The following is a 23,028-nucleotide window of genomic DNA, read 5'->3' on the forward strand; positions in this document are numbered from 1 at the left end:
ATTCACCCGTATTTGTTCTGGTATATTTACTTATTTGTGAATTTTTAATAATTATTTGATCCATCTTGATATACTGTAAGCACCAAGGTAAGTATATATTTTCTCCTCATGGCTAATCAGTTGTCCCAATAGAAACTCTTGAATCTGTCCTTCATCTGTAAAACAATAAGAATATCTTGTCTAAGACTTGTACACTGAGGTATTATGCAGTCATTTATAATGGAAATTACAATGATTATGCCACCATTTAGAAAAAAATGCTCACCTCGTTATAACCATTTTTTTATGGCTACATAAAAATCATGTCAACATATGGATAACGACAGAGAGAAATGGAGGAAAACTGATTTAAGGAGACTGATAGGACTTTGGGTGAAGTTTTTCTTTGATTTCTATTAATATTTACAAAATAAATAATAAATTGAAACTTTAAATGAACAGAATATGGAGGACAAGAAGGATTTAAAAGCAGCAAGCTGTTTTCTTGCTTAAGCCTGAGACAAAGACTTCGGTGAAAGTAAGACAAAGACTGTGTGTGTGTGTGAGAGAGTTGGAGGTGATCTCAGGAAGTTGAGAATTATATAGGATGCAGGTAAGGGACAACTTACTGCAGGGTCCTGCAGTCATTATTACAGAAAAGGTCAGGGAAATCCGTGTATGAAAACCATTTCCTTTAGTGATGTACTCCTGAGCTCTGTGCTCCTCCCCAGCATCAGCTAAGTCCCTGTTAGCTGCTAAGAGCAGAACCTCTGCAAGTCCACCACCCAAAAGGAATCCAGGTGTCAAGCACGTGTCAGTGAGTCCATATGCTTCCTTCCCCTGCCGCTGTGTAATGGGATGCCTCATTAACCAGGTAGTAGGGTTGCTATCTCTGTGGTTAAGTACTAATTGTAGGAGAACCGTATCTTTCCACATAGCTGTATCTGGAAGATCCCCCTCCGACTTCTCAGAATTTAGGCATTTTTGAAAATTGAATACAGAGAACGTTTTAATTCATCAGGCCCTGGACCAGCCATACTCTCATAACAAATGTGATGAGTATTGGAAGTGTGGACAAAGAAGCCCTGGGTGCCCTGGGGGCTCTAATCAGGTCTGTGTACTTGGGAGGGCTAGGCAGGACATGTCCTGGGGCCTGGGCAACTTAGAGCTGGGCGTGCCTTCCTAACCAAACTTCACTTCCACCTTCACGGCTCGGCTGCCCCCAAGAAATTCACTGGGATTCCAAAGGTTCCATTTGGGGGTTAGCTATTCATGAGTGAACACACTCCAAGGCAACTGGTACCAGGGCCCACACACACACAGCAAGGATGCCGTCACCTAAGATGCTGGGTTTGGGGACAAAACACCCATAGCCTGCCTAACTGCCTTTTACAGCAGCTCCCCTGCAATGCTTTCCCACCTGACTGGGCCACAGGAACCGGGTCCTGGCCGGGTCTCCGACTCTCGGGCTCTCTGGGCTCCACCCCTTACACAGACCAGCCCGTCTGCGGGCTGCCCCCCGTCAGGGGCGCTTTTAGAGGTGTCCTTTGAAACCGGAGAGTCTCGCTGAGCAGGCGACCGAGCCCCGGGCTTCCAGGATCCAGGGAATCCGAGAAGTGAAATGACCTGGGGGCCACACCGCCTTTAAGCACCCACCGGCTGGTCCTGCCACAAGGCCTGAAACCAGCGCTCAACGCGACGCGGGGATGAGGGGCGTTCGGCGCTGCAGGGTGCCCACGCAGCCGGCCCGTCTACGTCAGGCTCCGCAGGCCCTCCCAAACCCTCCTGATTGGCGGGGGGCGCGCGCGAGGGCTCCAGCCCCGCCCCCTCACCCCTCTCCGCGGCACTGCCCCGCCCCCTTGGCGTACAGGCCTGCGGGTCTGGTTTCCAAGTTGGAGCAGAGAGGCGCGGGCGCGGAAGGGCTCCGGCCTTGTGAGGCTGAGGGGCGCTTTCCCGTCATGCTCGCGCTCCGGCCCTCGCTCCGGCCCTGACGGAAGCACAGTCCCTGGCCACCGCGGCCGCCTTTGGCGCCTTCCTCTCCTCAGCTCTCGACCGGCATTCCGACCCCTTATTGCAGAGCGCCCGGAAGCGGCAATGTCCCAGCCCCTCGACGCCGACATACGCGTGCCGGGAGGTGGGTCCTGGGACCCGCCGCCTGGCACCCGGCTGTTGGCCCAACGCCGATGCGTTCCGCCGACGCCCCACGCTGGAGCCTCCTCCGGGCGCGGACGCCTTTCGTGACCCGCTCGCTCCCGGGTCCCTTCCCCCGGCCCCCCAGGATTCCTCACACTCTGGGGCGCCTCCGCCGCCCCGCGCCCCCGAGCGCTTACACTCAGCCGGGGACCATTACGCGGGCCGCCGCGGCTTGAGGGCCCACGCAGCAGCTTAGGCTCCGCACACTGCTGCCTGGCGCGCCTCCGACTCCGGTTGCCGCTCCAGGGAGCCCCTCTCCCTGCACATTCCGTAGGACACCCTGGCGGGACCTCCCTCCCCGTCTACCGCATATTCCTCCCAGGACACATCCGTCCCCAGGCCGTCCTCGCTCCCCCAGCCCTGCGATCCCCGCCTCCGCCCCAGAGCCCCACACCGCACGCCCCTCAGCCGGGTCCCCGCGCCTCCTTCCACACCCCTCACACCCCACTTTTCCAGCTCCCTGACACTCCCAGGCCCCTCACCCCCTCCCTCACTTTCCCGGCTCCCTGAGCCCACCCAGGTCCCTCATCCACCCCTCTTTCCTGGCTCCCCACCAGGCCCCTCACCTACTCACTTTCCCGGCTTCCTGACTACCCCCCCAGGCCCTCACGTCGGCGGGGGGTCGCCCGGGCTGCCCAGGCCCCGGCGCGTGCCCCTCCCGCCCCCACTCACCGCCTCCGCTCACCCCGCACCCCTCTCCCCGAGCGAGCGGGCCGCACCGGCAGCTCCCGGGCCGGGACACACCCACCCGCCCGCCTCCCTCTTTCCCTCTCCCGCTCCCGCCCTCCCGCCCTCGCTCTTCGCTCGCTCCTCGCTCGCTCCTTCCCCCGCGCCCGCGCCTGCTTCCCGCGGCGCCTGGCCTCGCGCTCCGCCTCCCGTGCGCGGCTCTCCCGGGCGCGGCTCCGGGTTCATGGTGACGAGGCGGCGGCCGCTCCAGCCCAGCGGCGGCGGCGGGAGCGGGGGCGCGGGCCGCCTCTCCCAGAGCGCGGGGCCGGGCGGCGGGCGCGCCCAAGCGGCGGCGGCGAGCGCCCCCACGGCCCGCGGCCCCGCGCTCCCCCCGCGCCGCGCCCCCGTGCGCCTGGCCTGCGGGGGGCCGGGCGGGCGGGCGGCCGCCGCGCCGCGCACCCATGGACGGCCCGGCCATCATCACCCAGGTGATCAACCCTAAGGAGGACGAGGGCCGGGTGCCCGGCGCAGGCGAGAAAGGTAAGAAGCGGCCGAGGACGCTCCGAGGGGAGTCGGGCGAGCAGGCGGTGCGGGGGGTTGCTCGCGGGGGCCTGGGACGGGGACCCTGGGGCTGCGAGTTGGTGTTTGCGCTCACGCCACAGAGAAGTTGTGAGCGGTGTGTTCCTGGCAGGCTGTGAGTGCGTGTGCCCGGTAGTTTTGCGCGTGCACGAGCTTGTGGGGTGTGTGTGCACCGGCAGTAAGAGTGCGAGTGTGCTGGGCACTGACGGTTGTGAGGGTGCAAGTGTGCGTTTGACATGTCTCACGTGTGCACACGCCAACGGAGACGTGGTGAGAGTACGTGTGCGTGCATCAGCGGCTGTGAGTGTGGGAAGGACTCGTGTGGGGGCTTGCGTGTACCTGACCAAGGCCGTGCAGTGTGTGTGCACGCGCGTGCGCCGGCATGAACATGAGCCCAGCCCGCAGAGGTTGTGTGCAAGTTCACCCGTGATGGAGTTTGTGTGATTGTGTGCCTACACCAACCAGTCCGGGATGCTGTGCGCTTGTGCCCTCACGACGGCCATGCGTGTGTCCGTGTGCCTGGCCATGAGCTGGCGTGTTCACCAGGCAGGAAGACAGTGTGCCGCGTGCGCTCAGTTGGTTTTTCATATGCTGGGAGCCGTGTTGAGCCACCCCCTGCCCCCTTCTCTTTGCTGTCCTGGTGATCCCAGACAATTGGGAGCACCTGCAGGGCCTGGCTCTCACTCGGCCCTTTTAGGGAGCCTCGTGGGTGCCAGGTGTGCCCCTTCCCAGAGCTCAGGCACTGTGCTGCAATGCCTGGTTTGATTTTGGCCCCATCACCCTCTTGTGTTTCCTTCTTGCTCTTTCTCACTCCCCTCTCTGAGATTTGGTGTCCCTCTTCCTCATGTGCAGGCTTACCGACCTTTTAATGAGCAGTCCTGAAGCTTGGACACTGTTTTGAAGGGCTGAGGTATCTGGCTTGATTTGTTCTCGTGGTTAAAGCTTGCCTCACTCTCTTCTTGCTATGCCTCCCTCCCAAAAACACCTGGATCCATGTCAGGAGCAGTCACCCAGGACCCCTGCCCTCCCTAAGCCTGGCCTGCTACAGCCAACCTTGGGGAAGAGTCCAATTTCTTTCCCTGTGTTATACTTGCTGTGCCCTTGGGGTGAGGGGTACAACCCCAGAGCAAGTGGGGTGGGGTGGGGGGAACACTCCACTGCCTCCCTGTGATCAGGGCCACTGGCAAGCCCACCAGGAAAATGCAAAAAACCACCACAGATAGGTACTCTTAGATTGGGTATTTGTCTACCCATTTCCACTTTTGTAGACCATAAACACTGGGTAACTGCATATTTGTTTTCCTTTATGGAAATTAGAATTCAACCCCATTTTTCTGTGCCTCATTAACTGGCTAAAAAATTCTGCAGAAGGGTGGCTCCAAGTGAAACTCCATCTCCCTGGGGCCGAAGTGGGCAGCAGAGGGTGGTCTGGCCTTCCTGCCAGGGGCTGGCAGTTCTGGAGGCCCTGGCCTGTGGGCTCTGGGCTGGGTGTGTTCTCTCCAGGTAAAGTTAGCAGGAGGCATCCAGGCTGTCTGATGCCTGCACCCCTCAGCCCGGTGGGGTGAGTGTTTTGTGTGCCAGAGAGGTGAGAGGGTGGCATAAAAGCAAGGAAATGTTTCTCAGGGCGCAGCCCCCTGCTTCCCCACCTGGCTCCAGGAGCACAAGCCTCCCCAACTTTCTCTTTTCCTCTAGCCTCTGGGCTTTTTGGATAGAGTCAATCTATCCAAAATCCGAACCATGTACAAATACTTAAGAACAGTGCTTGCTTTTGGGCAATCTTTTACTGTCCTTAACAGCTTGTTTTGTTTGTTTTCAGTGTCAGGTTGGTTGATTGTTAACTGGTTAGAGGAATTCTTTGCCTGCTGTCTGGGTGGGGTGGCTAGCTAGTAGGTTCTTCTCACTGAAGCATTAAAACAGTACTTGATTTATTTTTCGACTCTAAGAAAACAGAAGTAATTTGGTTAACTCCAGTGTTCCAATAAACTTTAAAGCCAGACTTTGGAACAGCTCCTTCAGATTCATAAACCACTAAACAGCTTCCACAAGGTTTCTGGCTTTAAGTATGTTTATGTATTTATAATATATCTTACATAGTTTTAATTTTAAGTAATCATTCTTTTTGCTTTTAAATACGGGGCCTAGAATGTTAAGTTTTAATGGAGGGAAGAAATTACTGATTTTTAAAGATTACATTTACCATTTTTTCTGTAAAATAGGAATAATGACAACTGCCTCCTGCGTTTGATGTGAGGGTTAAAGAGATGATGCTCGCTAAGGACTCTGCCTGGTTCACCAGTGTGTCAATGTTCTACTGGACCTTTCTTTAGGTGTAGATTTGCAATTAAAGTGCTGAGCATGGACTGTGGTGGTTTGCATGGGTTGAATTACTTCTTGACTCTGCCTCATGGTGGTGCACCAAGTGGTGCACCCCTGGGAGATGACTGTTATGAATGTCACTGTTAGCCTGACCTATCACAAAAGATTTATTTCTTAATTGTGTTTGATTGTATGGACAGTGTAAAGATGCAGAGACACATCTTCTGTAAGTTTAATGAAGCCTGCTTTGCTATCTGTAAATTTATTTAATCTGACGAATCAAGAAAAAGTCAAATAATACAGTAGAAAAGTGGGCAAGAGCTATGAACAAGGTCAGAGAGCAGGAAATCTTTCCGACGCATGTATGACATGACATTCCACTTTATATGAAACATTTTCCTGCATCTGCAGGTTAAACAGATAAATGACAACATTCAAAGTAAACACAAGTTTTGGGAAATGTATACTCTTACAGACTTTTGTGAGAGAATGAAGGGAGGACAGACTTTTTAGGAGCTAATTTGGCAGCAAGTAACAGAAAACCAGGCTGATACTGTGGCTTAAAGAAATAGGAATTTGCTCTTCTCACCTAACAAGCAATCCGGAGGCAGGCTACTGCTGGCTCTCATGCAGCTCACTGATATCAAGGGTGACATGACCATGATTCTCTTTGGCTCTCCTTCCTGTTGTAATGTGGCTGCCACCTTGAGAGCAGGGGAAAGGAACTGTGCCATCTATTCCCTTTTCCTGGAAAACAAAGACATGCCTAGGGACCACTCCGCAAACTTACTGATGTTTAATTGGCTGGAACTGGGTCACATGGCCACCCCTAGCTACAGGCTTTTCCAAAATCCTTCCTTGTGGGAGGTAGGACAGAAGATGGTGAGTGGAAATGGGTGGGAATAGGTGTTGGTTCAGCCAATTAACTCTACTGGCCACCTTCAAAGCCATAGTTCTGCTTCTCCGTTTCCCTCCTAGGTGCTCAAAGAAACCTGTACGAGGATTTTCACTGCTGGATTGCTTGCAGTAGCAAACATTCCATTCTGAGTAACTTTTTTGTAAGATGAGAAACTTAGGTTCAGTTTTTTGCCTCTGGGTGTTGGATCGCTGCAGCCACATTTGTTGGAAGGGCTGTCTTTCCTCCTGAATCTCTTTTGCATCTCCGTCAAAACTTGGCTCAGCATATTTGTGCAGTTCTCTTTCTGGGTTCTTCATTTTATTCGACTGATATATGTATCTCTCCCTCTGCCTCTACCACTCAGTCTTGATTACTGTAGCTATCTATGTATTAAGTCTTAAAATAGCATAGACTGATTCCTCCAACTTTTGTTATTTTTCAGAATTGTTTTAGCTGTTCTACTTAATGTTGTCTTTCTATGTAAGTTTTACAATAACCTTGTCTGTGTCTACATAAAATCTTGCTAAGATTTTGATAGGAATTGAATTAAACCTGTGTATCAGTCTGGGGAGAACTGACATCTGTACTGTGTTGAGTCTTCCAATCCATGAGTACAGTATGCCTCTCCATTTATTTAGATATTCTTTGATTCTTTCATGAGGTTGTATAGTTTTCAGCAGCGAGTACTATTAATATTTTGCTGGATTTACATCTATGTGTTTCCTTTTTTTGAGTGTATCATTTAAAAAATTTTGATGTCCAAGTATTCTAGTATATAAAAATATAATTGATTTTTGTATATTTTTCTTGTATCCTGTGACCTAGCTGAACTCACATACTAGTTATGAGGCTTTGTAGGTTTCTTGTTTGTTCATCAAATAAGAACTTCTATTTCTTTGTTTCTGACTTATATGCTTTTTATTTGTTTTTTGTTCTTTATTGCACTGACCCAGAAGTATGTTGAATAAGAAGGGGGAGAATGGACATCCTTGCTTTGTTCCTGACGGGAGCATTCAGTCTTCTACCAGTCATATAAAGTCAGCTCTGAGTTTTTTTGTATATGTCTTTGTCAGGTTGAAGAAGTTCTCCTCTATTCCAATTTTTCTGAGAGTTTTTATCAAGAATGAATGTCAAATTTTGTCATACCCTTTTTCTGCATCAACTGATATGGTAATGTGAGTTTTTGTCCTTAAGTCTGTTAATGTGGTAGATTACATTAATAGACTTTTGGATATTGAACCAGCCTTCACCTCTAGAATAAACCTCATGGTTGTGGTATAATTCTTTTTATATATTGGTGAATTCTATTTGCAAATATTTTCTTAAGGATATTTACATCTATTCATAAGTGATATTGTTCTTTAATTTTACTTGTATTGTCTTTATCAAGTTTGGTATCAGCTTCATAAATTGGGAAGTGTTCTCTCTTTTCTGGAGAGAATGTGTAGAATAGGTGTTAATTTTCTAGTGAAATCATATGTGCCTGGAGATTTCTTTTTGGAGGGAGTTTTTTACTACAAGTTCATTTGCTCAATTTCTATAACAGATACAGAGCTACTTAAATTATCTCTTTTGTATTGGGTAAGTTGTAGTTTTTGTTTCAAGATTTGACCCATTTCATTTAAGTTGTTAAATAGTTGGTTGAGCTGTTCACAGCATTATTCTCTTACTACCTATTTGATGCTCACAGAATCTGAAGCGACATTCCCTATTTCATTCCTGAATTGGTGACTTGTGTCTTGTCTTCCATCTTGGTTTTTTTGTCAGTCCTGCTAGAGGTTTTGCAATTTTCTTGATCTTTACAAAGAGCCAGCTCTTTGCTTCATTGATTTTCTCTGTTCCTTTCTTTATTATTTCCTTCCTTCTGCTTGATTGGGGTTTATTTTGCTCTTTTTCTAGGCTCTTGGAGGGGAACTTATGGATTTCTTTTAGACTTTTACTTTTTCCTAATACATGCCGTTAGTCTAACAAGTTTTTCTCTTAGCACTGCTTTTGCATTGTCCCACAAATTTCATGTTAAACTTTCATTTTCACTTAGTTCAGTATATTTTTTTTAAAAATAGACTTTATTTTTTGGAGAAGGTTCACAGCAGTAATGAATGGAAAGTGGAGAGTTTTCCCTGTAATGCTGAGCCCACACATGCACAGCCTCCCCACACTATCAATATCCTTCACCAAAGTTGAACATTTATTTATTATAATTGATGAACTTAAATTAACACACAGTTATCACCCAAAGTCCACAGTTTTACATTATGGTTCACTCTTGGTGTTGTGTCTATTAGGGGCTTTGACAAATGTATAATGACATGTATCCATCATTATAGTATCATACAGAATCATTTCAGTGCCCTAAAAATCCTGTGTGTTCTACTGTTCATTTCTCCTTCCCTGGTAACCCCTGGCAACCACTGATCTTTTTACTGCCTCCAGCTGCCTTTTCCAGTGTCTTACAGTTGGAATCATACAGTATGTAGCCTTTTCAGATTGGCTTCTGTCACTTTGTAATATGCATTTATGGTTCCTCCATGACTTTTTTGTGACTTAATAGCTCATTTCTTACTAGTGCTGAATAATATTCCATTGTATGGATGCACCATGGTTTGAATATTCACCTACTGAAGGATATCTTGGTTGCCTCCACATTTTAGCAATTATGAATAAAGCTGCTGTAAACATGTATGTGCAGGTTTTCCTGTAGACAAGTTTTCAGCTCAGTTGGGTAAACGCCCAGGAGTGCCACTGCTGTATTGTGTGGTAAAAATATTTTTATTTTTGTAAGAAATTGCTAAACTGTCTTCCAAAGAGGCCAAACCATCTTTAGTTTTCAGTTTAGTTATAATATGTCTTGGGGTGGATTTCTTCAGGTTTATCCTATTTGAAATTCATTCAGTTTCTTGAATTTGTAGTGTTAAGTCTCTTGCCCAATTTAGGAAGTTTTCAGCCATTCTTTTCTCCAGTACCTTTTCAGCAATGCCCTTTCTCTTCCCCTTCTGGAATTATGATCCAAATATTAGATTCAGTCCCACAGATTTCTCAATACTATTCTTTTTTTTTCAATCTTTTCTCTCTGTGATTCAGATTGGGTAATTCCTTTTGTTCTATCTTCAGGTTCATTTATTTGTTCCTAGTCCCCTTCATTCTGCTATTAAGGCCACCCACTGAGCTTTTACTTTTTTGTATCTTTTAGTTCTAAATTTCCCATTTAGTTTTTCTTTATATCTTATATTTTTTTCCTAAGGTTTTCTATATTCTTCATTTGTTTTAAATGTGTTCCTAATTGCTTTTATCATGGCTGCTTTAAAATCTTTGTGAGGTAAGTATAACATCTCTGTCATCTTGGTGTTGGTATCTATTGATTGTCTTTTTTTCATTCAGTTTGACATTTTTCTGGTTCTTGGTATAGCAAGTGAATTTTTGTACTATGCTGTGAGGCGCTGGACCTTATTTAAACCTTCTGTTCTGGTTGGTTTTCTCTGACACTGCTCTAGCAGAGAAGGGGAGCACTACCTTGTTACTGCCAGATGGAGGTAGAAGTCCAGGATCTCCACTTGGCCTCTTGCCGTACTGCTGGGCAGAGCCGGGGATTTTAGCTCCCACATGGTCTCTACTGAAATGCAGTGTGAGTGGTCTCATTACCACTGGGCGATGGTCAAAGCCCGGAAACTCTTCCTTTGCCTCCTCTGGCACTACCCCAGTGTGGTGGGGAAGGGTACTTCATTACTGCTGGGGAGGAATCGAAGTCCAAGGTGGCCATGTGGTCTCCACTGACACCTCTGGGAATTGGGGGGACTCATTACCAGCTGTCAGGGATGAAAGCCTACTTCCTACCTGGCCTTCCTCAGTACTGCCCCGGCAGGGGTAGTAGACTACCTCCTTCCATTCTACTGAGGGTGAATTCTGGGTACCCATCAGATTTGAAGGCGTGGGTAAAGTTGGGGCCACAGTGTAGGTGTATGTGTGTGCTTGGGGGAGTCAGCTGTCATAGATTATCCCTTTTCTGGTCCTTTGGTTATAAAGAGTAGGCTTTTGAGGGGGCTCTTTTTGTCTACAGCTATGTCCAGCTTCTATCTCCAGCTTCTTCAGCTCTAAGTCTGGACTCTGTGAGGCAAAAAGAAAACCTGGGATCACTGCCTTGTCAGTTCACATCTCAAAGTCCCTCACTGGTTGGCTTTTTTCTCTTCGCCTTTCAGAGTCTTCTTATACCTGCTTTATAAACAATGTCCAGAGTTTTTAATTGTACTTAGTGGATGGAACAGGAAGAAATATGTCTACTCCATCTTCCTGGAGGCAGCAATCTCCTGATTAGCTTTTAGTCCTATCTAAGTGTTTTAAGGAAGACTGGAGTTGGAAAGTTGTCAGTTTAAAGGTTTGTTTCAACATTGTGCTAATGACTGATGTAAGAGTCATATTGAGTTAGAGCTTTGAGAATCTCGATTGTCACCCGAAGAGAGAAATGATAATGAATTCAATGTGAAATCAAGTCTAGATCAGTAGGGCTTCAGTGTTTAACCAACTTTTGTTTAACTAACCTTAAAAGAATACATTCAGTAAGCGTGGTCATAACACTAAAATTTAAGATCACAATTCATGAGTATCCTGATTTAAATGTATTTCTTGACCTAATAATCTGTTTGATTGGCAAGCATGTTTAAACCCATATCTTGTCTTTCATTTTATTTCTCAATTAAGAAAGCATCCATTTAAGTATATACAAATATCCTCTTGGGGTCAACACAAAGAAGCTTATCTCCAGATGTAACACTCATTACCACCAGACAGGGTTCGTTGCCCAGTGACCGGAAAAGCCTGCTTCCAGTCGGGTCTTAGGTCTTAGGGCTTCAGAAACTTGTTACAGGCTGTACTTGACTGGAATGCCCCACATTGGCGGGGAATCCATTTGAAATAGAAGGCCTGGATTTTCAGGAGGGACCACACAGCCCCAAGTTGAATTTTGAGGGAGGGAGGAAGGGAGGAAGGTATTATTTATCTATCTGTCCTCCAGTTTTACTGGTATATAATTGGCATACAACACCTTATGTTTAATGACAGCACAATAACTTGATATATGTGTATATTGAGAGATGATTACCACAATAAGTTTAGGTTATGTCCGTCACCTCATATAGTTACCCCCATACAATTTTTTCCTTATAATGAGAACTTTTAGGATTTACTCTGTTAGCAACTTTCACATATGCCATACAAGTGTTAACTGTAGTCATCCTTGGTACTTACTTAATAACTGGGAGTTTGTATTTTATGAACATCTTTACCCAGTTCCCCTACTCTACACTCCCTGCCTCTAGCAACTACAAATCTGATCCCTTTTCTATGATTTCCTTTTTTTAGATTCCACATGTAAGTAAGATCATATGGTATTTGTCTTTCTCTGTCCGATTTATTTCACTTAGCATAGCTCCCTTAAGATCCATCCATATTGTCACAAATGGCAGGGTTTCCTTCTTTTTTATGACTGAATAATATTCCATTGTATATATGTACCTCATCTTTATGCATTCATCCATCAGTGGACATTTTGGTTGTTGCCTCATCTTTGGTATTGTAAATAATGTTGCAAGAAACATGAGGGTACAGATACCTCTTTGAGATAGTAATTTGATTTTGTTTCCTTCAAATATATGCCTAGAAGTAAGATAAATGGCTTTTTCTTTTCCAGTGATGTTCTGAGTAGTGGAAGCGGCGGGGGGTACATGACAGTACCAGTTGGGTTCCTGGGTCCTTTTATCCAGAACAGCAAAAGTCAGGAGTAAGGAAACACACTGGTCACAAGTGATTCTAGATTTAAATATGCATATATATATACACATTTTTTTTCCCTTGCTTTGACAGCAAGGTCAGCAGCATATAGCTATTAAAAAGGGAATGTAAGGAGTCTCTCAGGTAATGTTAAAGGTTTAGTATATACCTTAGAACTTATTTTCTGGATTTTAAATATTGATTGATTCATCAACACAATTAAGGTCAGTAGTTTTAATTACCTATCCTTCTTTTAAAAAGCTACTTTCTTCAAATAGTTTCTTTCCTTTAGTCTTTTAACGTATACTTCCCTATTTTTTAAAAAATGAGAATGCATATTCAAAATAAAATCAAGCAAGTGTCTGCCTTTATGGGTCTGAAATAACATCGCATAATGGAGCAAAGGCTTAGGAACTGCTTGTAGTACTGGGTTGGGATGTGGATGTTTGTGTATTTGGGATCAAGACTGAGAACACTGGTGGCATAGTTCTCTGAAACCAGGGTGTAATAAACAGTGGTCTTTATGGATACTAAAGATTAAGTAATCACCTAACTAATAGCTCATTTTGGTTCTGAATAGCTGCTTCAAGTTAAAAACTGAAAGCTTTCTTTGTAATTATAATTTGTATTAAGACTATTTGCCAAAATGTTTTAAAATCCCAGTACTTGGGGCGCTTTAAAAACTAAAGAGAATTGGCTTAACATTTGATGACTGATACTATTCTTACCTTTCAAAATTAGTGTTTAACCTAAGCTTTCAGTGTTTCAGGGTATCTTGTAGAACATGGCTTGGATAACTGCAGCCTTTTAGTGCAAGGGAGAAGTCAAGTATTCCAGTAAGAATTCATACAGTACTTTTAAGTTGTGTGTATTATCTCCCTCTGTGTTTGGCCAAGATTCAGCTTTTATGCTTAGTGTATCATGAAACTGTTCTAAGTATTTGGCTCACTTATGTTTGAGTCAGAAACCAGTGACTTGTCTTCCATAGACTTCAGTCAGAGCTATATTTTCTTTCCCCTTTTTGAAGAAACAGCTCAACATACTCATTTTGGTTTTGGTTAGAACAAATACATTTCATAGCAGTCATCGAACAAGTGTACCATTTGAGTAGCTCTTAATTCTGTCAAATATATAAGCAGTTATTGGTGACCATTAATTTTCTTCTTGATAGTATAGCCAGTATCATTACCATTGGCCTGACTTCTCTCCTTGATTTTTTTTATTTTAATTTTTTATTAAGGTAAATTTTCATACAATAAAAATCATTCTTTTCAGTGTAACCCAAGGTCACAGAGTTCTGTGAGTTTTAACAAACTTATAGAGCCACATGACCACCTCCACAACCATGATCAAGAATACTTCCTCGCTCTCCAGGTATTCCCTGTGCCCCTCAGCAGCCATCCTCCCCTCATACCAGCCCCCAACAATAACTGATCCCTTCTCTTCCCTACCATTTTTTTTTTTTTTTTACCTTTTCCAGAATGTGATATAAATGGAATCATGCAGCATGTAGCCTTCGGAGTGTGGTTTCTTTTCCTTAGCACAATGCATTGAAATTCATCCAGATAGTTGATTGTATCAGTAGTTCGCTCCTATTTATTTCTGAGTGGTATTCAATTGCATGGATGTACCACAATTTGAAAGTATGTTTAACTTTATAAAAAATTACCAAACTGTTTTCCAAAGTGGTGGTGCTATTTTACATTTCCACCAGCAATATCTGATAGTTTCAGTTGTCCTTTATGCATGTCAGTACTTGGCATCACCAGTTTTTAATTTTAGCCATTCCAGTGGGTATCTAGTGGTATCTTGTCATGGTTTTTGTTTGTATTTCCTCAACTGATGATACTGAGATTCTTTTTATGTTTCTGTGCCATTGAAATAAGTTTTTTGGTGAAGTGTCTGTTCAAATTGTTCAATTTCTTATTTCCCATTGGGTTGTTGATTTCTTATTATTGAGTTTGAAGTCTCTTTATGTATTCTGAATACAAGTTTTTTGTTGAATATGTGTTGCAAGAATTTTCTCCCAGTCTGTGCTTTGTTTTTTTCAGTCTCTTAGCAACATCTTTTATTTTTCAATATTTTTGTTGTGGTAAAATACACATAACATAAAATTTATCATCTGAAACATTTCTAAGTGTACCTTTCAGTAGCATTGAGTATGTCATGTTGTTGTGCAACTGTTGCAACCATTCATCTCCAGGACTCTTTTCGTCTTGTAAAACTGAAACTGTCCCCATTAAACAGTAACTCCCCATTCCCCCTGCATCCAGTACCTGGCAACCACAATTCTACTTTTTGCTCTGATTTTGACTACCTTAGTCACCTCATATAAGGGGAATCACATAGTGCTTGTCTTTCTATGACTGGCTTGTTTCTCTTGGCATAATGTCCTCGAGGTTAATCCGTGTTGCAGCAGCTGTCAGAATTTCCTTCCTTTCTAAGGCTGAATAATACTCTGTTTTATGTATTGTATGTATGATATACATGTATTATACACATTACATATGTTTATATATGTGGTATATAAAATATGCCACATTTTGTATGTTTATTCATCTGTCAGTGGACACCTAGGTTGCTTCCATGTTTTAGCCATTGTGAATAATGCTGCTGTGCATATTGGCGTACAAGGATCTGTTTGAGTCCCTTCTTTAATTTCTTTGGGTATATACCCAAGAATGGAACTGCTGCATCATATGGTAACTCTGTGCTTAACTTTTTGAGGAACAGCATACTGTGTTCCACAGCAGCTACACCATTTTACATTCCCACCAAGGACACAAGGGCTCCAAACTCTCCACATCCTTGCCAATACTTACTTTCTGGGTTTTTTTGATGGTAGCTTTCCTAATGAGTGTGTTAATGATGTCTTTAGAAAAGCAAAAATTGAAGTTTATTTGTTTGCATAAAGGTGTCTGGTGGTTTCCACATCATTGAAAATACCATCTTTTCTCTATCGTCTTGCCTTTGAATTTTTATTAAAAATTAATTGACTACATATTTGAGGGTCTATTTCTGGATTCTATTCTCTCCTTAAATTTTGATCAGCCTCCTTAATGTGAAGTGGTGTTAAGCTTAATATAGTACCAGTCCTCCCTCAGAAGTAAATTTTTGTCATGATTTAAACAGAAGAGAAGACCAAGACATTTGACAATCTGGCAGGGCAGATTTACTCTGCATTTTGCAGTGATGGGGGGGACTCTGAAAGGCAAAACCTATTACTTTCTCCACTCTCTTTAGGAACTTACCCAAACAGGTCTTGTATGATATGGCATTTTTCAGGCTTAAAATTGGTACTGAGAATTTCTTCTAATCTTGCATATCCTTCTACAGAAAGCTAATACAAAAGTACGAGATAAGATAAATAAGCACTTGAGTTTAAAAATATAGTCTCCCATAATTATACAATAGTATAAAAATAGTGACTGTCTTGATGGAGCTTATGAGAACAAAGGAGTTGAACATCAGTATAACAGATAAATGTACTGAAGCCCCCACTCTGCAGAGAGGGCCTGGGCTCTGGAGGGAGTGAGGACACCTTTTAAGCTGTCAGCAGATGTCTGCAGAGAAAGGAAGTGCTTACACCACTTGAAACAAAAGGGAAGAGCTGGGTTCATTCACTGCATAGCTTGAGTTCTTTCACCACCCATTAAGTAAACCAGGTGAAACTTTCTGAGAATGAAATTGTCATCCAGGAATTATGACCCAGTTTGTATAGAGATCACAGTTCTCTATACACACAGTTTGCACCTAATGCTAAGATATCACTTAGAAAAATCAGATAGAGATGAGCAGAGTCTCAAAAATGGGAAATGCTGGGCAAATGGCTAACATTCTGTTCTATCTTCCTACTTCCCACCTGAGCCTCATTCAATTTTTTCCTTTGTAAATTCCTGACACCAACTCTGATCACACTGCAGCCTGTAGCCCTTCACAGACTGATCCTAGACCACCTTCACAGCCTCCTGGCCGGGGATCCCCTTCCACACTGTAGTGAACCACTTGCTGAGCCCAAACATGCAGTGCTTTTTCCCTTTTCTGTGCAGGGCTGGTTCCTCTTCTGGGATGCCTTTCCCCTTATGTGCCTTGTAGAGTCTTAAGCTCCTCTGAAGTCCAGCTCAGTATCACCTTCTCTTGACACCTTACACTGCCTGAGCAGGATGCAGCAAATAGATACACTGTTCAAGGGTGTAGGCTTGGGTTTGAATTCCAGCTCTATCACTTAAGGGTTGTGTGAACTCTGATGAGTCACTTAATCTCTCTGAGGTTTGGTTTTGTAGTAACAAATAACAAACCTGTTAGGGCTATTATGAGGATAAAATAATATATGCATGGATATATATAGTACATTTCAAAGTATATAAGTATTTAATAATTCTTCTTCTTACATATTCTCTAACTCCTTTATTCAGTAAACATCAATTGTGCTGTTCCCCCATACCAGGTGCCTGATAAACATAGATGAACGGGACCTGGTCACATGTCTGAGGTGTGCAATCATAGCGCTCTACGAAGAGGGTGTTCAGAGTGCTATGGGAGTTACCATTTATTTATGACTACTCTTTGCTAAGTACTTCACATGTGTATCTCATTTCATCCTCCAGCAGCCTCAAAACATAGGTGTTGTGATCTCTATTTTACATCTGTGGAAGCTGAGTCTCAGAGAATGAAGTAATGTGCCTATGTGATACAGATGTGTACCTACAAATAGTAGACCCAAGAGTTAAACTGAGTCTGTGTGGTTCCATTAAAAGGAAACTTAGGAAATATTTGGAGGATATCATAAGCCCTTTGAGGTTTATATCTTGAAAGACAGCAACCATATTCTTCTAAAAGATGTTTCTACTTCTGCCAGAGGCAGCATATTTAACAGGATAAATTCTAGGGCTCCCCCAAGCTGACAAGCCACATTTTCTTACAATTCATATTCTGTTATTTATATAACAAATTCTGTTCCCTTGAGTCTTGCTATTAACTCTTAACCCTCTTCATATTCACTTGTGTACTGTGAATAGTAGAAATGAGAGAAGTTAAAGTTTTATTGTAAAAGTAAAAAATACTTTTATCTCTAAAATTATAAAAGAAGTGATAGGCTTCACTGTTATCACTTACACTCGACTCATAGGTGTGTGACTAAATAAAAATGGAGTTTTAAGATGGTTTTAGAAGGAAAGTACTATGCAGTCTCTTAAAGATGCTGGAATCCATCGTATTGGTCAGCGTTCTTTGTAGAAATCCACTAAATCCACTTAAACTATTTTAGATAGGAAAGAGTTTGTCAAAAGACTTTAGTACATTGTAGACCCTTTGGTATGGCCAAAGAATCAGATTTGGCTGTTCCACAGCAGAAAAAAATGCTTAACTACACCTTAGAACTACTCTAGTAAATATACTGCTGTCCCCACCTGCTCATGATTTAACCTAGAATCATCACCATAACAATACTTCCTCTCCCATAAACTTGGCGCTCATTTTCTAGGAAAGACACTAGAAATAAAAGAAAGCCAATTCTTATAGGCCTCCTTGATTCTCTTTAGGTATATGCTTTTGAGGACCTGGGCTAAGATCTAATTAGAAAGAGATCTTATAGAAAGAAAATCCTAGATAAACAAATTGAGGCATGTTCAAACAATGAAATCATATAAAGCAATTACAAGAAATAAATGAGCCACATCTATTAACATGATTAAAATTTTAAAATATGATGTTGAATGAAAAAGCAAATTCCATACTAGCACATACAGTGTAATACCACATGTAAGTTTGAAAACATGCAAAAATAGTTTGGATATAGTATATGCATATATTGCAAAACTACAAAACATCCTTAGGGATGATGAATATAGCTTCAGTTGTATTTTTAATGTTTTGTTTGTTATCAACTGTTTTCTTAATACAAATAAAGCAAAATGTTAAGGTACACTGGATCTGGGTAGTTGAGTAACCCTAAGTATATATAAATGCTTGTTACATTTATTCTCTGTGTGTATAAATGTTTCATAATTTAAAATGTTAATCTTGGACTTTAGTTGACTAGGAAGATAAATTTTTTAAAATATTACCTCCTTTACAAAAACATTAAAAGAAGTGGTAAAAATGCAGTTATAGGTGGCTCTTTTCCCAGTAAGAGAGTGTTCAGGGAGAGATCCAAAAAACCTGCTCCTTTGCTTTCCAAAGGGCTGTTCAAGTGATCCTCAGGGCTAGCTCAGGCTGTGCCAGGTATGCAGGCTGGAGGCAGCTCACACCCCAGGTCTGTTAGGTTTCTCCCAGGTGACCTAAGAAAGGGTGTCTTGAGTGCTTGGTCTGGCGCCAGGGTGGCTTCGTGGAGAGGGCTGGCTGCAAAAGTCCGTGCTGGCTTAAAAAGTTCTACTTCAAATGTGTAGTCAAATAGCCTGGGTGTCATCAAAGGAATGGTTTGCTTGCTTTGCCAATTCTACCCTGTTAAGGTGGGAATTTGTTTTGTGAAAAAAGGAACTGAAATGTTTATTCAAGTCCTTTATATTGAGTAAAGTAAAATCATAGTGGGAGGAGAACGAAGAAATGTGTGAAATGCAAATCAAGAGGAGTCATCTTAAAAGAATCAACTGAAGAGGTGTTTGAAGACCTGTGGCATTCTAGCACAGAGGCCCCCACTCAGGCTTTGAACTGGAGGGATTTCCATGTGGACTGAAGTTCTCGTTCCCTAACGCAGTGTAGACTGCCACCAGCCCTGTGTTTGTGTGCAAGGATTTTTAGCCTGGATTCCCCAGATCCCCAGGTGGTCCACAAATAGAATTCAGGGAGTCCACCAACTTGGTTAGGAAAAGATATTACTACATCTTAATTTTCACTGACCTTGAACTAATAGCATTTTTTTCAGTTATGAAAAATTAGGAAGCCACTGTAGTATTAACAATACCTGTAACTACTCCTTAAGTGTCCTTGGGAGGTTTTGGTTTCAAGCATGCTGTTGGCCTCAAAAAGCAAATTGGAGAAGTTTATTCTCTGGAAGAATTTGTGTAAGGGTTGGTATTATTTCTTCCTTAGATGTTTAATAGAATACATTGCCAAAGCCCTTCTAGGCCTGGACTTTCTTTGTGGAGAGGTTTTAAGAAATAGATTTAATTTGCTTAATAGATGCAGAACCATTCAGATACTCTTTTTCGTCAGGTATAAGTTTTGGTAGGTTTCTTTTTCCTAGGAATTTGTCCATTTCATCTGGTTTCAAAATCATGGGTGAAAGTTGTTCCAAATATCCTCTTATCTTTTTAATGTTTGTAGAATCTATAATTCTGTCCTCTTTTTCATTCTTGATATTAGGTAAAATTTTTAAACATTGACAAAATGCAGTGTTCTTAAGGGCTGAGGGACATTTCAACCACTAATAGGAGTTTAACTTAGTACAACCTTCATTTACTAAATTATACTAAATATTTTGCAGTGTATACCAAACAAAATGTGAGTTTATTTTCTCCAACAACACTTTTAAGGACTTGGGCATGAATAAATATTTTCACAAGCACAAAAATACTCAACACAGTATTATCTATAGCAGCAAAAACAAACAAACACATGGAAAGAAATCAAAAGGAGACAGGAAAGTAATTATTTTATCTGTATTCACTAGAATAACTTTTATAGTTACAAAACATAGGATATTGACATGGAAAAGTGCTAGGGAGATAATGTGGGTTACAAAAAGCAAGTCACATAAGGAAGGGCATATACATGTGGTTCTGTGTTAAATGCATACTTCTATATGTGAGGACACACATAGAAAGTAATTTGGAAGTATGGCCACAATTCCTAACAGGTTATCCACGGATGGTAGAATGTTGAGCAATGGTTATTTCTTTTTGCCCTTCTGTTGTTTAAAATGTTTTCATGAACATGCATCATTTCATTTTTGCTTCATGCAAAAATAGCAAAACTTTCTGAAGAGCTTGGCAGTAGTGAGAAGATGAGAGGGTGGTAGGGGAGGGGAGTGTCAAAGTGTTTTTCTTGCCTAATGGGGAACAGTCAGGGAAGAAGGAAAGCTCCAAGCTACAAGAAGGAGGGGATCAGTTCAGTAAATCCCTTAGAAAGTCAGGAGGGCCTGGGCTCCGACACAGAAGTCAGCCTTAGAGGGGTAGGCCGTCTCTTCGCAGAAAGGAGGAAAAGATGATTGGCAATATGGAGAAATTCAGAGCCAAAGAGAGGAAAATAAGAATGTTCCTAACTCACAGCTGCCAATTTCTTGGCAAATGGTCTTACCTCCAATTTCACTAAGAGTGGGGAAAAATGAGAGTGGAGCAGGTAAGGGACTCTAATAGAACTGACAGTAGGAAGGGATTTGTTGGGGCGTGGGCAGCTGAGCTGACCAGGGGACCTTACTGTAAACTGTTGCAAGTAGTCCACTGGCATGGCTGGGCAGTTTTCCTCTAGGGGAAGGCACAGTTGGTGTCAGGTTAGAGAGTGGCACAGCAGGCTTAGCAGAACTTCAGAGGTTGACAGATTTCAGTACACTGATGAGGACAATTTCGATAACTGGCCTTAGAATCCAGGGTGCGGGAGGAAAGTGAATTAGAAGGAGTACCAAGGACTGAATTTTAGTTGGAATATAGACATGCAGGAAGCCAGAGGGCAGATGTTCATGGTCAAATTGGGCTTTCAGAGTTTGACTTATTTATAGGAGCTCAGGAGGACAAGAAGGTCTGCTTGGTGGCCGTGGAGTATCAGAAGTGGCGGTAGAAGTTGGGAAGGTCAGAGTGTTGTGTCGTTGGAAGGTTCGGGCCTTCCTCTTGGGTGGGAGCATTGCCCAGGATGATAACAGGAATTCTTTCGGAGAAGAAGATACTGAGGCAGGCACAAAGAGATTGACTTTAAGGGTAGAAAAACTCCTCAGAGAAGTCCTCCTTTTGATGAACAGAGCTGGTAGAGTCCTGGCGTGGAGCCACTGTGGGGTGGCAGGGAGTTTACTGACCTATTCTCCTAAGACGGGAAGCCTGGGCTCCAGGAGAAGGCTTCCTTCGAGACTAATAGGCAAAGCCAGGTTTGCAGTACAAGAGGCTGGCAGGAGGAATGGTCCAGAAGTGGAGAAGGAATGCTTTGCAGACAGGACGGGGCTGTGGGTGCAGATGAGTGAGCAGAAGATACAAGAAAGAGGGCTTTCTCTAAGGGGAAAGAGACTAGTGACAGGAAAGGCTGAGCTGCACAGGGGGAGGTCTGTATGGTGGTTTCCCAAAAAAAATGCTGACTTGCATGTTTCTTTTTCTTACCCCAAAGCGATTTCTGCTCACTACACAGAGAACAGAAACTATAGATAACCAAAAAGCAAAAACAAGTAAAACAAAAAGAACTTAAGAACTACCCACAAAGCCATGGTCCAGGAACTGTTCCCTTGACATGTCCTTCCCCTCCTATTCCCACTGCCGTAGCTCCGGCCTCATGTCTGTGGGAAAAGCTTGTCCTGAGGGTGTTTCCCAGATGTTTCTCCCCTAACTAAGCCCCCAGGCCTACCCAACCCCCCACCATCCTCCCCAAACTGCATAGGCCACTGCAGTCACCTTCACAGAGCACCACGTCCTGCAGTTGCTTCATGTATTACATCCCCTCCCTGGCTTTCCAGGGCTTCTGCAAACTGGAACCATCTCACCTCCCCACACTTGTTTCCAAACTTTTCCCTTTACTTGGATGTGCTCCCAACTCCCCTCCACTCCATCCTCACATGTGGGTCTCTGCCCTCTCACTGGGATGCCTGCTCTGTTAGGATGACCACCCCAACCCAGAGTCTCCCAATTGTCAAGGCCCAGCAGCCTACCCCAGCCCATACTGACTGACCATTGCCCTTCCATGTACTCATCTGACCACTCCTTTTTAGGGCCTCTACTTCAGCAAACACTTAAGTACAAGGAGTACAGTTAGGTATACTTAGTAGGAAGCACAAATCTAGAGTTGTGAGGAACCCAGTCTCCCGATATTACTGATAAGGAGCCTGAGATACAGTAAGGTCAAGGGACAGCCCCATAGTCAATCAGCAAGTGATTAGCAGAGCTGAGACTAAAACCCTGATTCTCAGACCTGAATGCCATTTGTTGAATTGAAAATTGCTTTTAAAATATAGCTTTTCTCTGATGCCTGGACATGAAGCCCAGAGACCCAAACCAGTGGTTGTTAATTGTTAGAGTACATCAGAATTACCTAGGGAGATTTCTAAAAATCCAGATTTCTAAGCCCAATAGTGGGAAACCACGATTAGATGTAGGGTAGGATCCAAGTGCTGCGTTTTACAAAAACCCTCCTGCTACAGTGATCATCAGAGCACCCTTGCAACACAGAGCACCTGTCTGTGGTTTGCTTGCTTTCTTGAGTCCCAGGATATCACCCATATGGATAGTTAATATTTTCTGAAGCTTCTCATTTCAAGGGCAGGTTTGGGTTTCCCCACAATCAAATTTCCTTCCAGAATGGAACAGCAACATCTGAGCCTGTGTACCTTCTCAGGCCCAAACTGGTCTGGGTCCTTGATATGCCTGGCTATTTGTCCCAGGAGCCAAGTTATTTTTCAAAGTACTTTTAGGCATACCTTGGCAAAATACTGCATTTAGTGGAATCGTGCTGGAAGGACCCCATTTGCCAGGGTGTTTCTGAGCATCTTCTCAAGTGTGGATGTCCAG

General features: G+C 43.5%; 1 protein-coding gene and 1 long non-coding RNA gene across 9 annotated transcripts in view; one reads left to right on the plus strand and one right to left on the minus strand.

The window, feature by feature from the left end:
• Positions 1-2,533, minus strand: LOC140846415 (uncharacterized). The gene is made up of 3 exons (XR_012125481.1): positions 1,848-2,533; positions 1,400-1,605; positions 1-155 (listed from the first exon to the last, which is right to left on the minus strand). It is a non-coding gene; the product is annotated as an uncharacterized lncRNA (long non-coding RNA).
• Positions 2,534-3,149: 616 nt separating this feature from the next.
• CTDSPL (CTD small phosphatase like) overlaps positions 3,150-23,028 on the plus strand; it is a 107,773-nt gene continuing 87,894 nt past the window's right edge. For all 8 annotated transcript variants that reach the window (XR_005060214.2, XM_017665230.3, XM_017665220.3 and 5 more), the window contains exon 1: positions 3,150-3,378. Coding sequence is in view for 7 of the 8 variants with exons in the window: in XM_017665230.3 (XP_017520719.1) it covers positions 3,300-3,378 (79 nt within the window). In the remaining variant the exon portion in view is untranslated. The remainder of the gene's footprint in view (positions 3,379-23,028) is intronic.

This window comes from Manis javanica, chromosome 15 (genome assembly GCF_040802235.1).
Source record: "Manis javanica isolate MJ-LG chromosome 15, MJ_LKY, whole genome shotgun sequence".
Taxonomy (NCBI): Eukaryota; Metazoa; Chordata; class Mammalia; order Pholidota; family Manidae; genus Manis; species Manis javanica.